The following is a 20,390-nucleotide window of genomic DNA, read 5'->3' as shown; positions in this document are numbered from 1 at the left end:
CTGGACACGTCAGAGTGTTTTCTTTGAACGGTAGCAATTATATGCATAGTCGAGCATCTTTTTGTGACAAAATATCTTGTTTAAAACGGGAACGTTTTTCATCCAAAAATGAAATAGCGCCCCCATAGATGTAAGAGGTTAAGGTTTGGGATAGGCTTAAAACAATTATCTCAAAAACAACTTTTTGTCGCTGGATTCAAACTTCCAAAATTTGGAATCAGAGGCAGATACTTATGAAAATCAAAACAGCACTTGAAGGTAACAGCGTTTTCACCGTTCCTCCTAGTGTTTTATTTAAACATCACCTGTGGACGTCCTCAGATATGGATGGACGTCGAATACTGACTTGTATCCTAGGTGACCTGGCTGACTTTACATGTCAACTGGTTTGTCTGTTACAGATTCTGAGAACTACTTAATGAAAATGTCTGTAAAGTAGAAACAGAAAAAGTATGAATATATACTTGAATGTACTACAATGATGGTGACTATTGATTTACTTCACTGTAAAAAAAATAATGTAAATCTCGATATTGACAAGATCAGAGATCTGCTGTATGTAACAAATCAAATAAAAAAATGAATGCACAATGAAACGTTTTGAATGAAGGACTGGGCGCCTTACAAGTGTTACCAGTTTGGAGTTTTGTTTTAAGAGTTTAAGAGCCAAAGCAATACATAAATCATACATAAAACTCCTGTATCCAAATCTGTTTTTGACAATAACAAATAAAACCAAAATAGGCACTAGAATGCAGAAACAAACAATCACCAATAGAAATGTATAATCATTCCAATACATATTATCTATACTTTCAGTATGTCCTCTTGCTGTCATTCTCCCCCTCCCTTCCATTTCAGACATCTCCCCCCGGTCCTTCCTGGGGCCCATGACAGTCTCCTGGAGCTCCAGGCTGAGAGGGGGAGGCCATGTAGAGAACGCCCCATTGCAGAGGCTCTCCCCCTGGGTAGGCTGCTGCTCTGCAGACCCCCTCCGGCTGACCGTATAGTCTTGGTGAGCCAGCTGTTCCTAGCTGTCTGGAGATCACGTTGCAGCACCCCCTTCTGGTGTTCCAGCTCCTACACAGGGGACAACACAACACATCATATATCACTATGGAGTGTGTACTGTCCAGAAAAAAAGTGTGTAGAAGTGCATTAAGGAGTGTGTACTATGAACTATGCACTGTGAACATGTACAATATGAAGTGTGTAGTGTGCACTATGAAGTGTGTACCGTGCATTAAAGAGTGTGTACTATGAACTATGTACTGTGAACATGTACAATATGAAGTGTGTAGTGTGCACTATGAAGTGTGTAGTGTGCACTATGAAGTGTGTAGTATGCACTATTAAGTGTGTAGTGTGCACTATAAAGTGTGTAGTGTGCTCTGAGCTGACCTGGATCTTGCACTTGGCCTCCACCATCTGTAGTTTAGTCTGGGCCAGCTCCTTCTCCAGCTCTGTGACCTGGCCACTCAGACACACCTTCTCCTGGTCTTGTTCCCTGGTACCAGTCGTCTGCTGGTCTAGTTCTGTTTCCTTGTCTCTCTGCTGGCCTGGTTCTCTGGTGCTGATTCTTCTCTGGTACGGGGCTGTGGAACTGAAGCCTTCCATGATTGGAGAATCTAGAGCCTGTCGGCAGTGAGAACACGCCATCACAGCATTCTGAGAGAGGGAGGAGAGGGTGGGAGGGTTTTTACCAGACACTTCAAAAGTGTTTTATTATAAACATGCAGAGTGAGAGGTGATATCCATACAGAACAAATTACATCATCAAACTGTGTGATTGCCAAACTGTGACATCATCAGACGGTGTCATTTTCCTCCTCACCCTGAGTTTGTCCAGGTCCTCTCTGTGGGCCGCCTGCAGCCTCTCCACCCGACTGGTCAGCTGGGAACAGATCTGACAGACAGAGGAATATAGCATTAGGTAGTATCTGGTAGTGTTTGTGTGTGTGTGTAGGGTGTGTCTAGGAGTGTAGTATGTGTGTGTGTCTGGGTGTGTGTGTGTGTATCTGTGTGTGTGTGTGTGTGTGTGTGGAGGTAGTATCTAGGGTAGTGTGTGGTGTGTGTGTCGTGCGTGCGTATCGTGGAGGTGCGTGCGTGCGTGCGTGTGTGTGCGCTGTACCTGTTTGTAGTCTGAGATGATGCCTGAGCTCCTCTTCACCTCTGGTTCAGCCTTGTCCAGCTTTGTCCTTAACACCTCCTTCAACTGTGAAATGGTAAATACATGTCCATACACAGAATTAAATGTTTCATTATTACTCATAAATATAATCCAATAATACAGTATTACCTAAATATTATATAACATTATCACCATACATATAATATAATAATATTACCATAAATAGAATACTACAATATTACCATAAATATTACCATAAATATAATATAACATTATTACCATACATAGAATACATTATTAGTAAATAGATATACATTATTACCATAAATAGAATACAATATTATATTATTATAATAGTTACATTATTACCATAAATAGAATATAACATTACATTATTACCATAAATAGGAATATAACATTACATTATATAGAATATAATATTACATTATTACCATAAATCTAACATAATATTACATTATTACCTTACATCAAAGTATAGAAACATAAAGGACGGATGGATAGAATAGAAGAGATTACCTGAGCAGCCACCTCCTCCTTCCCTCTCTTCTCTTCCTCTGCATTCTTCAATTTCATTCTGGTCTTCAGCAGCTCTTTGGTCAGCTCATCCACTCTGTCCTCCGCCTGTGGGCCCAACAACACGCTAGAAGTCTGTGTGTCTGTACATATATGTGTATGGAGATAGGGGGCTAGGGTAGTATCTAGGAGGGTATCTAGGAGGGGTATCTAGGGTAGTATCTAGGGTAGTATCTAGGAGGTAGTATCTAGGGTAGTATCTAGGAGGTAGTATCTAGGGTAGTATCTAGGAGGTAGTATCTAGGAGGTAGTATCTAGGGTAGTATCTAGGAGGTAGTATCTAGGGTAGTATCTAGGTAGGTAGGGTAGTATCTAGGGTAGTATCTAGGAGGGGTAGTATCTAGGAAGTAGTATCTAGGGTAGTATCTAGGGTAGTATCTAGGAGGTAGTATCTAGGGTAGTATCTAGGAGGTAGTATCTAGGAGGTATCTAGGGTAGTATCTAGGAGGTAGTATCTAGGGGTATCTAGGGAGGTAGTATCTAGGGTAGTATCTAGGAGTAGTATCTAGGGGAGGTAGTATCTAGGGTAGTATCTAGGGTAGTATCTAAGAGGTAGTATCTAGGGTAGTATCTAGGGTAGTATCTAGGAGGTAGTATCTAGGGTAGTATCTAGGGTAGTATCTAGGAGGTAGTGTCTAGGGTAATATCTAGGGTAGTATCTAGGAGGTAGTATCTAGGGTAGTATCTCGGGTAGTATCTAGGAGGTAGGGGCTAGGGAAGTATCTAGGGTAGTATCTAGGAGGTAGGGGCTAGGGTAGTATCTAGGGTAGTATCTAGGAGGTAGGGACTAGGGTAGTATCTAGGGTAGTATCTAGGAGGTAGTAACTAGGAGGTAGTATCTAGGGTAGTGTCTAGGGTAGTATCTAGTGTAGTATCTAGGAGGTAGTACCTAGGAGGTAGGGGCTAGGGTAGTATCTAGGGTAGTATCTAGGAGGTAGTATCTAGGGTAGTATCTAGAGTAGTATCTAGGAGGTAGGGGCTAGGGTAGTATCTAGGGTAGTATCTAGGAGGTAGTATCTAGGAGGTAGGGGCTAGGGTAGTATCTAGGAGGTAGGGGCTAGGGTAGTATCTAGGAGGTAGTATCTAGGGTAGTATCTAGGGTAGTATCTAGGGTAGTGTCTAGGAGGTAGTATCTAGGGTAGTATCTAGGAGGTATTATCTAGGAGGTAGTATCTAGGAGGTAGTATCTAGGAGGTAGTATCTAGGGTAGTGTCTAGAGGTAGTATCTAGGGTAGTATCTAGGAGGTATGTATCTAGGAGGTAGTATCTAGGGTAGTATCTAGGAGGTAGTATCTAGGGGTATCTAGGAGTATATAGGAGGTAGGGTGGTATCTAGGAGGTAGTATCTAGGGTATCTAGGGTAGTATCTAGGAGGTAGTATCTAGGAGGTAGTATCTAGGGTAGTATCTAGGAGGTAGTATCTAGGGTAGTATCTAGGAGGTAGGGGCTAGGGTAGTATCTAGGGTAGTATCTAGGAGGTAGTATCTAGGAGTTAGTATCTAGGGTAGTATCTAGGGTAGTATCTAGGGTAGTATCTAGGGTAGTGTCTGGGAGGTAGTATCTAGGGTAGTATCTAGGAGGTAGTATCTAGGGTAGTATCTAGGGTAGTATCTAGGGTAGTGTCTAGGAGGTAGTATCTAGGTTAGTATCTAGGAGGTTGTATCTAGGGTAGTATCTAGGGTAGTGTCTAGGAGGTAGTATCTAGGGTAGTATCTAGGAGGTAGTATCTAGGAGGTAGTATCTAGGGTAGTATCTAGGAGGTAGTATCTAGGGTAGTATCTAGGAGATAGTATCTAGGAGGTAGTATCTAGGGTAGTATCTAGGGTAGTATCTAGGAGGTAGTATCTAGGGTAGTATCTCGGAGGTAGTATCTAGGAGGTAGTATCTAGGGTAGTATCTAGGGTAGTATCTAGGGTAGTATCTAGGAGGTAGTATCTAGGGTAGTATCTAGGAGGTAGTATCTAGGAGGTAGTATCTAGGGTAGTATCTAGGGTAGTATCTAGGAGGTAGTATCTAGGGTAGTATCTAGGGGTAGTATCTAGGGTAGTATCTAGGAGGTAGTATCTAGGAGGTAGTATCTAGGAGGTAGTATCTAGGAGGTAGTATCTAGGGTAGTATCTAGGGTAGTATCTAGGAGGTAGTATCTAGGGTAGTATCTAGGAGGTAGTATCTAGGATAGTATCTAGGGTAGTTACTAGGAGGTAGTATCTAGGGTAGTATCTAGGAGGTAGTATCTAGGAGGTAGTATCTAGGAGGTAGTATCTAGGGTAGTATCTAGGGTAGTATCTAGGGTAGTATCTAGGAGGTAGTATCTAGGAAGTAGTATCTAGGGTAGTATCTAGGAGGTAGTATCTAGGGTAGTATCTAGGAGGTAGTATCTAGTAGATAGTATCTAGGGTAGTATCTAGGAGGTAGTATCGAGGAGGTAGTATCTAGGGTAGTATCTAGGAGGTAGTATCTAGGGTAGTATCTAGGAGGTAGTATCTAGGAAGTAGTATCTAGGGTAGTATCTAGGAGGTAGTATCTAGGGTAATATCTAGGGTAGTATCTAGGAGGTAGTATCTAGGGTAGTATCTAGGGTAGTATCTAGGAGGTAGTATCTAGGGTAGTATCTAGGGTAGTATCTAGGAGTTAGTATCTAGGGTAGTATCTAGGGTAGTATCTAGGAGGTAGTATCTAGGGTAGTATCTCGGGTAGTATCTAGGGAGTAGGGGCTAGATTACATTACATTCTAAGAAAAAACGGTGCTGTATAGAACATGAAACAGTTCTTCAGCTGTCCCAATAGAAGAAGCCTTTGAAGAACACTTTTTTTGGTCCAGGTAGAACCCTTTTGGGTTCCATGTGAAACCCTTTTCATCAATGGTTCTACATGGAACCCAAAATAATTCTTACTGGAACCAAATTGGGTTCTACCTGGATACCAAAAAGGGTTGTCATATGGGGACAGCCGAACAACCCTTTTAGAACCCTTTTTTCTAAGAGTGTAGAAAATGTTATTTTTTATAGGGAAAGGGTAAATGAGGTAGGGGAGGTGCCTACAGTTAGAGGGCTGGAGGAGTGCTTAGGAGTTAGGGGGCTAGGGGGAGTGACTAGGAGCTAGGGGAATAGGGGGAGTGACTAGGAGCTAGGGGAATAGGGGGAGTGACTAGGAGCTAGGGGAATAGGGGGAGTGACTAGGAGCTAGGGGAATAGGGGGAGTGACTAGGAGCTAGGCGAATAGGGGGAGTGACTAGGAGCTAAGGGAATAGAGGGAGTGACTAGGAGCTAGGGGAATATGGGGAGTGACTAGGAGCTAGGGGAATAGGGGGAGTGACTAGGAGCTAAGGGAATAGGGGGAGTGACTAGGAGCTAGGGGGCTAGGGGGAGTGACTAGGAGCTAGGGGAATAGGGGGAGTGACTATGAGCTAGGGGAATAGGGGGAGTGACTAGGAGCTAGGGGATTAGGGGGAGTGACTAGGAGCTAGGGGAATAGGGGGAGAGACTAGGAAGTAGGGGGCTAGCGGGTGATGTGGGGTTGATGTGGGGTGTACCTGATCCAGGTCGGTCCTCAGGGAGATCTTGCTGGTGATCAGTCTGTGGGCCAGAACATCATTCTCCTGCTCCAGACGCAGACTGGCCTGCTGCAGCTGACGGTTCTCCCTCTGCAGGAACACACAGAACAGAGAACAAAGTCAGGTTCTACCTCCTTAGAATGCACAGGACATGGAACACAGGCAGGTTCTCCCTATAGATTGCTATAGAATGTGGAACACACATTCTGGTGGGTTTGGGGGGTAGAGAGAGAGAGAGAGTGCTGTTTTTGGGTATAAGGGGGAGGGGTGCATGGTGATACTGACTGTTTCAGTGGGGGAGGGGAGTAGCAATAGTGGGTGGGGTTTTGCTGTATTGTTGGGTAGTTGGGTGGAGGTGGGAGGGAGAGAGGGGTTAGGTTTAATACGTATCAAAGTGCTAACGGTTTGGTCCTACCTGGTATCTGTTTACGTGGTCATCCTGTTGTTGCGGCTGGTTATCTCTCAGCGTGGCCTTCTTACTGGGAACCTGTAGAACCACAACAGTCAAGGTTGAGTGAGAGAACGGTCCACAGGCTCAGCATACATAAACAACAGCCAAGTTTGATTGAGAGAAAGTTATATTACACAAACAGAGATGGAGTGATTGGAAATAATTTACAACAACAAAATAGAGCAAACTAGAATGTTATTTGACCCTAACCAGAGAGTACACAGTTGCAGAATACCTGACCACTGTGACTGACCCAACCTTAAAGAAAGCTTTGACTATGTACAGACTCAGTGAGCATAGCCTTGCTATTGAGAAAGGCCACCGAAGGCAGACCTGGATCTCAAGAGAAGACAGGCTATGTGCACACTGCCCACAAAATGAGGTGATGACTGAGCTGCACTTCCTAACCTCCTGCCCAATGTAAGACAATATTAGAGACACATATTTCCTTCAGATTGCACAGACTCACAAAGAATTAGAAAACAAATCCAATTTTGATAAACTCCCATATCTACTGGGTGAAATACCACAGTGTGCCATCACAGCAGCAAAAGGGGCAACCAGTGAAGAACAAGCACCATTGTAACTACAACCTATATTTATGTTTATTTATTTTTTCTTTTGTACTTTAACTATTTGCACATCATTACCACACTGTATATATGCATAATATGACATTTTAAATGTGTTAATTATTTTGTAATTTTTGTAAGTTTATTGTTTACTGTTAATTTTTTATTGTTTATTTCACTTTTGTTAATTATCTATTTCACTTGCTTTGGCAATGTTAACATACAGTTGAAGTAGGAAGTTTACATACACTTGGAGTCATTAAAACTTGTTTTTCCACCACTCTACAAATTTCTTGTTTACAAACTATAGTTTTGGCAAGTCGGTTAGGACATTACTTTGTGGATGACACAAGTAATTCATCCAACAATTGTTTACAGACAGATTATTTCACATATAATTCACTATTACAATTCCAGTGGGTCAGAAGTTTACATACACTAAGTTGACTGTGCCTTTAAACAGCTTGGAAAATTCCAGAAAAGGATGACATGGCTTTAGAAGCTTCTGATAGGCTAATTGACATGATTTGAGTCAATTGGAGGTGTACCTGTGGATGTATTTCAAGGCCTACCTTTAAACTCAGTGCCTCTTTGCTTGACATCATGGGAAAATCAAAAGAAATCTGCCAAGACCTCAGAAAACAAATTGTAGACCTCTACAAGTCTGGTTCATCCTTGGAAGCAATTTCCAAATGCCTGAAGGTACCACGTTCATCTGTACAAACAATAGTACACAATTATAATCACCATGGACTATGCAGCCATCATACTGCTCAGGAAGGAGACACGTTCTGTCTCCTAGAGATGAACGTACTTTGGTGCGAAAAGTGCAAATCAATCCCAGAACAACAGCAAAGGACCTTGTAAAGATGCTGGAGGAAACAGGTACAAAGTATCTATATCCACAGTGAAACGAGACCTATAATCGACATAACCTGAAAGGCCACTCAGCAAGGAAGAAGCCACTGCTCCAAAACCGCCATAAAAATGCCAAACTATGGTTTGCAACTGCACATGGGGACAAAGTTCGTACTTTTTGGAGAATTATCATCTGGTCTGATGAAACAAAAATAGAACTGTTTGGCCATAATGACCATCGCTATGTTTGAAGGGAAAAGCAAGCCGAAGAACATCATCCCAACTGTGAAGCACGGGGGTGGCAGAATCATGTTGTAAAGGGGCTTTGCTGCAGGAGGGACTAGTGCGCTTCATAAAATAGATGGCATCATGAGGTAGGAAAATTTTCAGCAAAACTCTAAACACATTCTCATTCTCAAAACACATTCTGCACTCTAATGCACGTCATCCATACTGGTAAACACAAGTGGCAACAATCAAATACAAATAGAGAACGTATGTCATTGATTAAACACAACCACCCAAATTGATTTAACCTGTTTCAAATGATGCAGCACAACCAATATAAGCCAGTTCAGAGAGCAAACAGGTTATTGAAGGTGGGAAGGAGAAAGTCTGAGAATGGATACTGTAGTACAGTGCATTGTAGGCTGTACAATGGACAAATTGTCTGGCCCTGAACATTGTGCTTTCCATTTATTAACAGGACTGACTGCTCAATAGATTTTGACTGGTTGCAGGGTTCATATCAACAAAGAACAGAGATGCAGGGTACAGTACTGTAAAAATAGGGGTACAAGGAGGAGGAAGAACAAAAAACAAAATTGCAAAGAGCAAAGCAGAGTAGTAATTTCTGATCAATTTTGAGCTACTATGATAGAACATGTTTTCGTTCATCAAAAGACAATGACGGAAAAATATGATTTTTTTTTTAGATTAAAAATGTACTTCTCCCTGAGAATTGTATGTTTTGAACAATGTGTTTTCTATTTTTTGGTCTATTGTTTACTGACTGCTTGAGAGTGTATATCATTTTGATCCCTTTGTTTATGATTTGAGAGCAGTGTTTGATTATGAACACAGGTAAAACTGTTTTGAGGCAAATGTTTCATTTTGCAAGAGGAGTCAGAGGTTATGTAAATAGTGCTTGAAGATGACGTTTTGGGTTGAATGTAATCAGGAAATGGAGCAAGGTTTCAGAAATTGTGTTTTAGCAATTGAGAAAAATTGTAAAGGTCAGAGCGTGACAAACTGACCTAAGACGGAATTGTTACTAGAATTAAATGTCAGGAATTGTGAAAACTGAGTTTAAATGTATTTGGCTAAGGTGTATGTAAACTTCCGACTTCAACTGTATGTTTCCCATGCCAATAAAGCCCCTTCAATTGAAAAATTGAATTGAATTGAATAGAGAGAGAGAGAGAGAGAGAGAGAGAGAGCACATTTTGCAACGCACGGAAGATAATAGTCTTCACATGTAACAGTCAAACCTCCTAAAAAGATAACAAGAAGTTCAACCTTTACATCTGGTGCAAATGCTTAGTAACCCTGGTCCTTGTTGTGAATGTCATGCCTTAGAGCAGGGGAGATGGTACAAGAGTTTAGTCTGCATGGCCACTAGAGGGCTGTCCTATAATACTGTAGTCGGTGGTTGTTGCTGTTGTTGTTGTATGACCACATGCTCTATGACACAGCAGCAATTATGTTATGGTTGTATAATGGTTGTGGTCTTACCGTGTGTTTGGGTATGGTTGTGTCATGGTTGTGTAGTGGTTGTGGTCTCATCATGTGTTTGGGTATGGTTGTGTCATGGTTGTATAATGGTTGTGGGCTTACCATTTGTTTGGGTATGGTTGTGTCATGGTTGTATAATGGTTGTGGGCTTGCCGTGTGTTTGGGTATGGTTGTGTCATGGTTGTATAATGGTTGTGGTCTCACCGTGTGTTTCGGTATGGTTGTGTCATGGTTGTGTAGTGGTTGTGGTCTTACTGTGTGTTCGGGTATGGTTGTGTCATGGTTGTATATTGGTTGTGATCTCACCGTGTGTTTGGGTATGGTTGTGTCATGGTTGTATAATGGTTGTGGTCTCACTGTGGGTTTGGGTATGGTTGTGTCATGGTTGTGGTCTCACCGTGTGTTTGGTTATAGACTCGGCCATCAGGCAGGCCAGTATCTCCTCCTCTGCCATCTGGTCTATGATGTGGGAGTCATATGCCACCCTGATAGACACTTCTTCCATCATCCTGACACACACACACACACACACACACACACACACACACACACACACACACACACACACACACACACACACACACACACACACACACACACACACAGCTGGAGGATGCAGGCCTCTACTCTCAGGTACGTGAACCCCAGCAGGAGAGAGAAGCTCCAAAGAATTAGTTAGTCAGAATTCCAACAGGTGTTCCAGTCAGACAGGTAAACCTCCTTCACACAGGTAAATAAACTCCTTCACACAGGTAAATAAACTCCTTCACACAGGTAAACCTTCTTCACACAGGTAAACCTCCTTCACACAGGTAAACCTCCTTCACACAGGTAAACTCTTTCACACAAATAAACTCCAGTAGCAGAGAGGCACGTGTTGATACACAGCTGAGCTCCCTCTAACAGGTGAATTCCAACAGAGATAGTAACTCCCAGTCAGTCAGATATACACAGGTCAACACCCCGAGACAGGTGAACTCCAACAGAGATAGTAACTCCCAGTCAGTCAGATATACACAGGTCAACACCCCGAGACAGGTGAACTCCAACAGAGATAGTAACTCCCAGTCAGTCAGATATACCCAGGTCAACACCCCGAGACAGGTGAACTCCAACAGAGATAGTAACTCCCAGTCAGTCAGATATACACAGGTCAACACCCCGAGACAGGTGAACTCCAACAGAGGTAGTAACTCCCAGTCAGTCAGATATACACAGGTCAACACCCCGAGACAGGTGAACTCCAACAGAGATAGTAACTCCCAGTCAGTCAGATATACACAGGTCAACACCCCGAGACAGGTGAACTCCAACAGAGATAGTAACTCCCAGTCAGTCAGATATACACAGGTCAACACCCCGAGACAGGTGAACTCCAACAGAGGTAGTAACTCCCAGTCAGTCAGATATACACAGGTCAACACCCCGAGACAGGTGAACTCCAACAGAGATAGTAACTCCCAGTCAGTCAGATATACACAGGTCAACACCCCGAGACAGGTGAACTCCAACAGAGATAGTAACTCCCAGTCAGTCAGATATACACAGGTCAACACCCCGAGACAGGTGAACTCCAACAGAGATAGTAACTCCCAGTCAGTCAGATATACACAGGTCAACACCCCGAGACAGGTGAACTCCAGCAGAGATAGTAACTCCCAGTCAGTCAGATATACACAGGTCAACACCCCGAGACAGGTGAACTCCAGCAGAGATAGTAACTCCCAGTCAGTCAGATATACACAGGTCAACACCCCGAGACAGGTGAACTCCAACAGAGATAGTAACTCCCAGTCAGTCAGATATGCACAGGTCAACACCCCGAGACAGGTGAACTCCAACAGAGATAGTAACTCCCAGTCAGTCAGATATACACAGGTCAACACCCCGAGACAGGTGAACTCCAACAGAGATAGTAACTCCCAGTCAGTCAGATATACACAGGTCAACACCCCGAGACAGGTGAACTCCAGCAGAGATAGTAACTCCCAGTCAGTCAGATATACACAGGTCAACACCCCGAGACAGGTGAACTCCAGCAGGTCAGAGACGGTACCTGTGAAAAACCTGGGAAGAGCTGAAAGCCAGGTAAACTAACTCAGGTAGTCCAAAGGTAAAATCCAAGGGCATAGTCCAACATGTGTATGAAACACACAGACACACTCCAGCTAGCAGGCAGATACAGCAGTGGACGAAACATACACAGAAACACATACAAATGAAGAGGTACAGGTTTGACGGGGTTTATATATACGAGGTGTGTGACACAGACACACCTACTGCTGTCCTCCTCTTTCTTATTCTCTTCACCCTCCTCTCATTCCCTCTCTATTGCATCCCTGTAAAGAGATTCACACTCCTCCACACTGAAACCCCCCAACCCAGTCAACACACACACACACACACACACACACACACACACACACACACACACACACTGACACACACGTAGAACACACATATTAATGATGCCCTCTCAACTGACAGGTAAGAAGGTTCATGCTGTACTATGCCTGGTATTTAGGATATTTACCCTGGAGTGTTTAGTGTGTGTGTGTGTGTGTGTGTGTGTGTGTGTGCGTGCGTGGTATGAGTGTGTGTGTATGCGCGTGTGTGGTATGTGTGTGTGTGTGTGTGGTGTGTGGGTGCCTCTCCTCACAGTGCTATTGTCTCCAGAAGGCCAGGGCTGAAAGAGGTTTGTCAGGAGTTTAAACTGGTCCTGCCACTACAGTAATACTTACAATACATCTGAACACATCACAGAAGATGCAACCCAAAAGCTGTCTCTCTCTCTCTCTCCCTCTCTCTCTCTCTCAATTCTACCCACGTTGTCTCTTATTCATGATATCTCAGCGACAGTAAACAACTTGTGGTCCCACAGAGCTTTGTATAGATTGATCACATCTCTGAACTACAACACAGGGATGGCTCCCCCGATGAACCAGGAGCCTCTAATTAACAGAAGGGAAACAAACACATGAAACTGTCTTTACTTATTTGTGACCATTTATGATCCTTTACTCTTACTATTTGTTCTAATATTACTGTTTTAAAACGGCCTCATCTGACTCCAGGTTGCAGTGATGTCTATGTTATTCATAAACATGCCCCATTCAAGAAATTTAGAACCAGGAACAGATATAGCCCTTGGTTCTCTCCAGACCTGACTGCTCTTAACCAACACAACAACATCCTATGGGGTTCTGCATTAGCATCGAACAGCCCCCGTGACATGCAACTTTTCAGGGAAGTTAGAAAACAATATACACAGGCAGTTAGAAAAGCCAAGGCTAGCTTTTTCAAGCAGAAATTTGCTTCCTGCAACACAAACTCAAAAAGGTTCTGGGACACTGTAAAGTCCATGGAGAATAAGAACACCTCCTCCCAGCTGCCCACTGTACTGAAGATAGGAAACACTGTCACCACAGATAAATCCACTATAATTGAGAATTTCAATAAGCATTTTTCTACGGCTGGCCATGCTTTCCACCTGGCTACCCCTACCCCGGTCAACAGCACTGCCCCCCCACAGCAACTCGCCCAAGCCTCCCCCATTTCTCCTTCTCCCAAATTCAGTTAGCTGATGTTCTGAAAGAGCTGCAAAATCTAGACCCCTACAAATCAGCCAGGCTAGATAATCTGGACCCTTTCTACCTAAAATTATCTGCTGAAATTGTTGCCTGTTCAACCTCTCTTTTGTGTCGTCTGAGATTCCCAAAGATTGGAAAGCAGCTGCGGTCATCCCCCTCTTCAAAGGGGGGGAACACTCTTGACCCAAACTGCTACAGACCTATATCTATCCTACCCTGCCTTTCGAAGGTCTTTGAAAGCCAAGTCAACAAACAGATTAGCGACCATTTTGAATCCCACCATACCTTCTCCGCTATGTAATCTGGTTTCAGAGCTGGTCATGGGTGCACCTCAGCCACGCTCAAGGTCCTAAACGATATCTTAACCGCAATCGATAAGAAACAATACTGTGCAGCATTATTCATTGACCTGGCCAAGGCTTTCGACTCTGTCAATCACCACATCCTCATCGGCAGACTCGACAGCCTTGGTTTCTCAAATGATTGCCTCGCCTGGTTCACCAACTACTTCTCCGATTAGAGTTCAGTGTGTCAAATCGGAGGGCCTGTTGTCCGGGCCTCTGGCAGTCTCTATGGGCGTGCCACAGGGTTCAATTCTTGGACCGACTCTCTTCTCTGTATACATCAATGATGTCGCTCTTGCTGCTGGTGAGTCTCTGATCCACCTCTACGCAGACGACACCATTCTGTATACTTCTGGCCCCTCTTTGGACACTGTGTTAACAACCCTCCAGACGAGCTTCAGTGCCAATAACTCTCCTTCTGTGGCCTCCAATTGCTCTTAAATACAAGTAAAACTAAATGCATGCTCTTCAACCGATCGCTGCCTGCACCTGCCCGCCTGTCCAACATCACTACTCTGGACGGCTCTGACGTAGAATACGTGGACAACTACAAATACCTAGGTGTCTGGTTAGACTGTAAACTCTCCTTCCAGACTCACATTAAGCATCTCCAATCCAAAGTTAAATCTAGAATTGGCTTCCTATTCTGCAACTGGAGCATGACCTCTACGTCAAGGCTGAGAAATGTGTGTTCTCCAAACCAGCCGTTTCCTTCCTGGGTTATCGCATTTCCAGCTCGGGGATGATGATGGAGTGTGACCGCGTTAACGCTGTGCGTAATTGGCCGACTCCGACCACGGTAAAGGAGGTGCAGCGGATTTTAGGGTTTGCCAATTACTAGGTTTATCCGGGGTTTTGGCCAAGTAGCGGCGCCCATTACCTCACTGCTAAAGGGGGGGGCCGGTGCGTCTGCGGTGGTCAGCAGAGGCTGATGGAGCCTTCAACAAGTTGAAGGCGCTGTTCACTGGGGCTCCCGTGTTGGTGCATCCGGACCCGTCGTTAGCATTCATAGTGGAGGTGGATGCGTCCGAGGCTGGGGTTGGAGCCGTGCTGTCTCAGCACTCGGGCACGCCACCGAAGCTTCATCCCTGCGCTTTCTTTTCTAAGTAGCTGGGTCCGGCAGAGCGGAACTATGATGTGGGGGACCGGGAGACACTGGCTAGAGGGGGCTAAACACCCTTTCCTCATCTGGACTGACCGCCGTAATCTGGAGTATATTCGAGCAGCGAGTAGACTGAATCCGTGTCAGGCTAGGTGGGCCATGTTCTTTACACGTTTTAGATTCACGATCTCTTATAGACCAGGTTCCCTCAACACTAAGGCCGACGCGCTGTCCCGTCTCTATGACACCGAGGACCGGTCCATCGAACCCACTCCCATCCTTCCAGCCTCTCAGCTGGTGGCCCCAGTGGTATGGGAGGTGGACGCGGACATCGAGCGGGCGTTGAGGGTTGAACCTGCGCCTACACAGTGTCCGACCGGTCGAAGTTACGTACCGCTTGGTGTCCGTGATAAATTGATTCGGTGGGCTCACACACTACCGTCTGCGGGTCATCCGGGGATTGATAGGACAGTGCGGGGTCTTAGGGGGAAATACTGGTGGCCCACCTTAGCTAGGGATGTGAGGCTCTATGTCTCTTCCTGTTCGGTATGCGCTCAGAGTAAGGCTCCTAGGCACCTTCCTAGAGGGAAATTACAGCCCCTCCCGATTCCACAACGGCCATGGTCCCATCTCTCGGTAGATTTCCTTACTGATCTTCCCCCATCTCAAGGGAACACTACCGTTCTGGTCGTTGTGGATCGGTTCTCTAAGTCCTGCCGTCTCCTCCCATTGCCTGGTCTCCCTACGGCCCTGCAGACTGCAGAGGCTCTATTTACCCACGTCTTCCGGCACTATGGGGTTCCAGAGAATATCGTCTCCGATCGGGGTCCCCAGTTCACGTCCCAGGTTTGGAAGGCGTTTATGGAGTGTCTGGGGATCTCGGTTAGCCTTACCTCTGGTTATCACCCCGAAAGTAATGGGCAGGTGGAGAAAGTAAACCAGAAAGTGGGTAGGTTTCTGAGGTCGTATTGCCAGGACCGGCCAGGAGAATGGGCGAGGTACGTCCCGTGGGCAGAGTTGGCCCAGAACTCACTTCGACATTCATCCACGAATATGTCGCCATTCGAATGCGTACTGGGTTACCAGCCGTCCTGGCTCCGTGGCATCAGAGTCAGACCGAAGCTCCTGCGGTGGAGGAGTGGGTACAGCGCTCTAGAGAGACCTGGCGGGCAGTCCAGGATTCTCTCAGGCAAGCCAGTGAACGGCAGAAGAGAGACGCTGACCACTACCGTAGTGAGGGATCCCCGGCGTACACAGTACGAGCGATTCTGGACTCGAGACGCCGGGTGAGGGGCCTGCAGTACCTCGTGGACTGGGAGGGCTACGGTCAGGAGGAGAGGTGCTGGGTACCGGGGAGGGGCATTTTAGATCCTTCCCTCTTGAGGGATTTCCACCGCCTCCACCCGGATCGCCCCGTGCCTCGTCATCTGGGGGGTACTGTAACGAACCTAGCCGAAGATGGTGCCTCTTCCTCTTCGGGCGGTGCTCGACGGTCGTCGTCGCCGGCCTATTAGCTGCCATCGATTCCCTTTCCATTTGTTTTGATTATTGGGTAATTGGGTACACCTGTTTTCTGTTAGGGTTTGCTTGTAGGCTATTTAAGGGCACTAGGCCTGCTGGGTATTTGTGCGGGCTTGTTTCTTGTTACTCTGTTTGGATAGTGTTATTTTTGTTCGTGTCTTTATTCTCCGGACTATTTTGTCCTGTTGTTTGGACTGAGAACTTGTACACGCCCTGTGTGTTGGCGTGACCGTTTTTGTTGCGCCGGTGAAATAAATTGACAAACGACTGAACCCTGCTCTCTGCGCCTGATTCCACCCACCACTCCTAGTTTATCGTAACAGCAACAGAGCATCCTTCACTCACGCTGCCAAACATACCCTTGTAAAACTGACCATCCTACCAATCCTCGACTTCGGCGATGTAATTTATAAAATAGCCTTCCATATCCTACTCAATAAATTGGATGCAGTCTATCACAGTGCCATCCATTTTGTCACCAAAGCACCATATACTACCCACCACTGCGACCTGTACGCTCTCGTTGGCTGACCCTCGCTTCATACTCGTCGCCAAACCCACTGGCTCCAGGTCATCTACAAGACCCTGCTAGGTAAAGTCCCCCCTTATCTCAGATCGCTGGTCACCATAGCAGCATCCACCTGTAGCACGCGCTCCAGCAGGTACAGTGCCTTGCGAAAGTATTCGGCCCCCTTGAACTTTGCGACCTTTTGCCACATTTCAGGCTTCAAACATAAAGATATAAAACTGTATATTTTTGTGAAGAATCAACAACAAGTGGGACACAATCATGAAGTGGAACGACATTTATTGGATATTTCAAACTTTTTTAACAAATCAAAAACTGAAAAATTGGGCGTGCAAAATTATTCAGCCCCCTTAAGTTAATACTTTGTAGCGCCACCTTTTGCTGCGATAACAGCTGTAAGTCGCTTGGGGTATGTCTCTATCAGTTTTGCACATCGAGAGACTGAAATTTTTCCCCATTCCTCCTTGCAAAACAGCTCAAGCTCAGTGAGGTTGGATGGAGAGCATTTGTGAACAGCAGTTTTCAGTTCTTTCCACAGATTCTCGATTGGATTCAGGTCTGGACTTTGACTTGGCCATTCTAACACCTGGATATGTTTATTTTTGAACCATTCCATTGTAGATTTTGCTTTATGTTTTGGATCATTGTCTTGTTGGAAGACAAATCTCCGTCCCAGTCTCAGGTCTTTTGCAGACTCCATCAGGTTTTCTTCCAGAATGGTCCTGTATTTGGCTCCATCAATCTTACCATCAATTTTAACCATCTTCCCTGTCCCTGCTGAAGAAAAGCAGGCCCAAACCATGATGCTGCCGCCACCATGTTTGACAGTGGAGATGGTGTGTTCAGGGTGATGAGCTGTGTTGCTTTTACGCCAAACATAACGTTTTGCATTGTTGCCAAAAAGTTCAATTTTGGTTTCATCTGACCAGAGCACCTTCTTCCACATGTTTGGTGTGTCTCCCAGGTGGCTTGTGGCAAACTTTAAACGACACTTTTTATGGATATCTTTAAGAAATGGCTTTCTTCTTGCCACTCTTCCATAAAGGCCAGATTTGTGCAATATACGACTGATTGTTGTCCTTTGGACAGAGTCTCCCACCTCAGCTGTAGATCTCTGCAGTTCATCCAGAGTGATCATGGGCCTCTTGGCTGCATCTCTGATCAGTCTTCTCCTTGTATGAGCTGAAAGTTTAGAGGGACGGCCAGGTCTTGGTAGATTTGCAGTGGTCTGATACTCCTTCCATTTCAATATTATCGCTTGCACAGTGCTCCTTGGGATGTTTAAAGCTTGGCAAATCTTTTTGTATCCAAATCCGGCTTTAAACTTCTTCACAACAGTATCTCGGACCTGCCTGGTGTGTTCCTTGTTCTTCATGATGCTCTCTGCGCTTTTAACGGACCTCTGAGACTATCACAGTGCAGGTGCATTTATACGGAGACTTGATTACACACAGGTGGATTGTATTTATCATCATTAGTTATTTAGGTCAACATTGGATCATTCAGAGATCCTCACTGAACTTCTGGAGAGAGTTTGCTGCACTGAAAGTAAAGGGGCTGAATAATTTTGCACGCCCAATTTTTCAGTTTTTGATTTGTTAAAAAAGTTTGAAATATCCAATAAATGTTGTTCCACTTCATGATTGTGTCCCACTTGTTGTTGATTCTTCACAAAAAAAATACAGTTTTATATCTTTATGTTTGAAGCCTGAAATGTGGCAAAAGGTTGCAAAGTTCAAGGGGGCCGAATACTTTCGCAAGGCACTGTATATCTCTCTGGTCACCCCCAAAACCAATTCTTCCTTTGGCCGCCTCTCCTTCCAGTTCTCTGCTGCCAATGACTGGAACGAACTACAAACATCTCTGAAACTGGAAACACTTATCTCCCTCACGAGCTTTAAGCACCAGCTGTCAGAGCAGCTCACAGATTACTGCACCTGTACATAGCCCATCTATAATTTAGCCCAAACAACTACCTCTTCCCCTACTGTATTTATTTTGCTCCTTTGCACTTCATTATTTCTATCTCTACTTTGCACATTCTTCCACTGCAAACCAACCATTCCAGTGTTTTACTTGCTATATTGTATTTACTTCACCACCATGGCCTTTTTTGCCGTTACCTCCCTTATCTCACCTCATTTGCTCATATTGTATATAGATGTATTTTTCTACTGTATTATTGACTGTATGTTTGTTTTACTCCATGTGTAACTCTGTGTTGTGTCGAACTGCTTTGCTTTATCTTAGCCAGGTGGCAATTGTAAATCAGAACTTGTTTTCAACTTGCCTAACTGGTTAAATAAAGGTGAAATATATATTTTTCTTTTAAATTCTATCTGCCAACAGTAGAGTGAGACAGGTGATCCTGAACAAGTCTTGTTCACACAACTCACAGACACGACACCATACAACTACCTTTAGAGAAGGCCCACAGGACAACCAGGTTGTGTCAAAGCATCATAACGCTAGCGTCTAGACTGACATTGTGTTATTGCTTATTTATATGTATTTGTCAAATTTCTGAGTCTGCTTTTAATTTGCGGTGCTCAGTTGGTAGAGCATGGTCCTTGCAACAGCAGAGTTGGTTTAATTCCTGGGACTACCCATACGTTATAAAACCATAAATGAATGCACACAAGTCGCTTTGGATAAAAGTGTCTGCTAAATGGTATATATTATTGGATTCATTGTTAGTGAAGAAACACAGACGAGTCCAGGCAGATACACATATTGGTTTATCTTCAAAAAGGAACCTTGTGTGTTAAACGTGGAATTCATCTTCAGAGAGTTCATTTTAAAGGGAGACTCAGCTACATGACATCATCGTACACCGCGGGTCAACTTCCTGTTTAGAGACATCATCAACAACAAAATTCAAATCTGTCACTGGCTCTTCCCAATATGGGCATGTGTCAATGAACAGTGCAAATTGTCTGTAGGCAGGAAGTTGCCCTGCTGTGTATGATGATGTCATTTTTCAGAGTCCACCTTTAATAGAGAAAAATAGATATATTATAGAATTAGAGAATTCAATATTAAAGTTACCTTCATTGCCAGACTACAGGCAGCAAGCAGTGTCTTTGTGTGAGTGTGTGACTACATCGCAGTGAACACAAACTTTGAGTGTTATTTTCAGTAAATCAACACATGAACAGACAGATGTCCATTTTCCCATCAACTCTCTAACAAAGAATCACAAAAGGACGAGAAGTGAAGAAGACTAAGATGTGAAGACTATGGCTTTGTCGAAAATGGCATCCTGTTCCCTAGATAGTGCACTACTTTTGACCAGACCCATATGGGTCCTGGTCAAAAGTAGTGTACTATATAGGGAATACAATGCAATTTGGGACGCACCCTGTGAGAAAAGTGCATTGTGTGAAAACAGTCAAATCTCTTTTATCAATA

At 44.4% G+C, this 20,390-nt stretch overlaps 1 protein-coding gene across 1 annotated transcript; it reads right to left on the bottom strand.

The window, feature by feature from the left end:
• Positions 1 to 834: 834 nt before the first annotated feature.
• On the bottom strand, positions 835 to 10,996 carry LOC135541699 (rab GTPase-activating protein 1-like). Its single transcript, XM_064968012.1, has 8 exons — positions 10,291 to 10,996; positions 6,694 to 6,765; positions 6,258 to 6,368; positions 2,669 to 2,773; positions 2,132 to 2,215; positions 1,835 to 1,906; positions 1,402 to 1,668; positions 835 to 1,080 (listed from the first exon to the last, which is right to left on the bottom strand). Exons 1-8 carry the CDS (start codon positions 10,399 to 10,401, stop codon positions 835 to 837), a joined length of 1,068 nt encoding a protein of 355 aa, XP_064824084.1. The 5' UTR covers positions 10,402 to 10,996.
• Positions 10,997 to 20,390: the final 9,394 nt, after the last annotated feature.

Source organism: Oncorhynchus masou, chromosome 6 (genome assembly GCF_036934945.1).
Source record: "Oncorhynchus masou masou isolate Uvic2021 chromosome 6, UVic_Omas_1.1, whole genome shotgun sequence".
In the NCBI taxonomy this organism is placed as follows: domain Eukaryota; kingdom Metazoa; phylum Chordata; class Actinopteri; order Salmoniformes; family Salmonidae; genus Oncorhynchus; species Oncorhynchus masou.
Note: the sequence above shows the minus strand (reverse complement) of the source record. Positions and strands in the feature narration are given on the sequence as shown.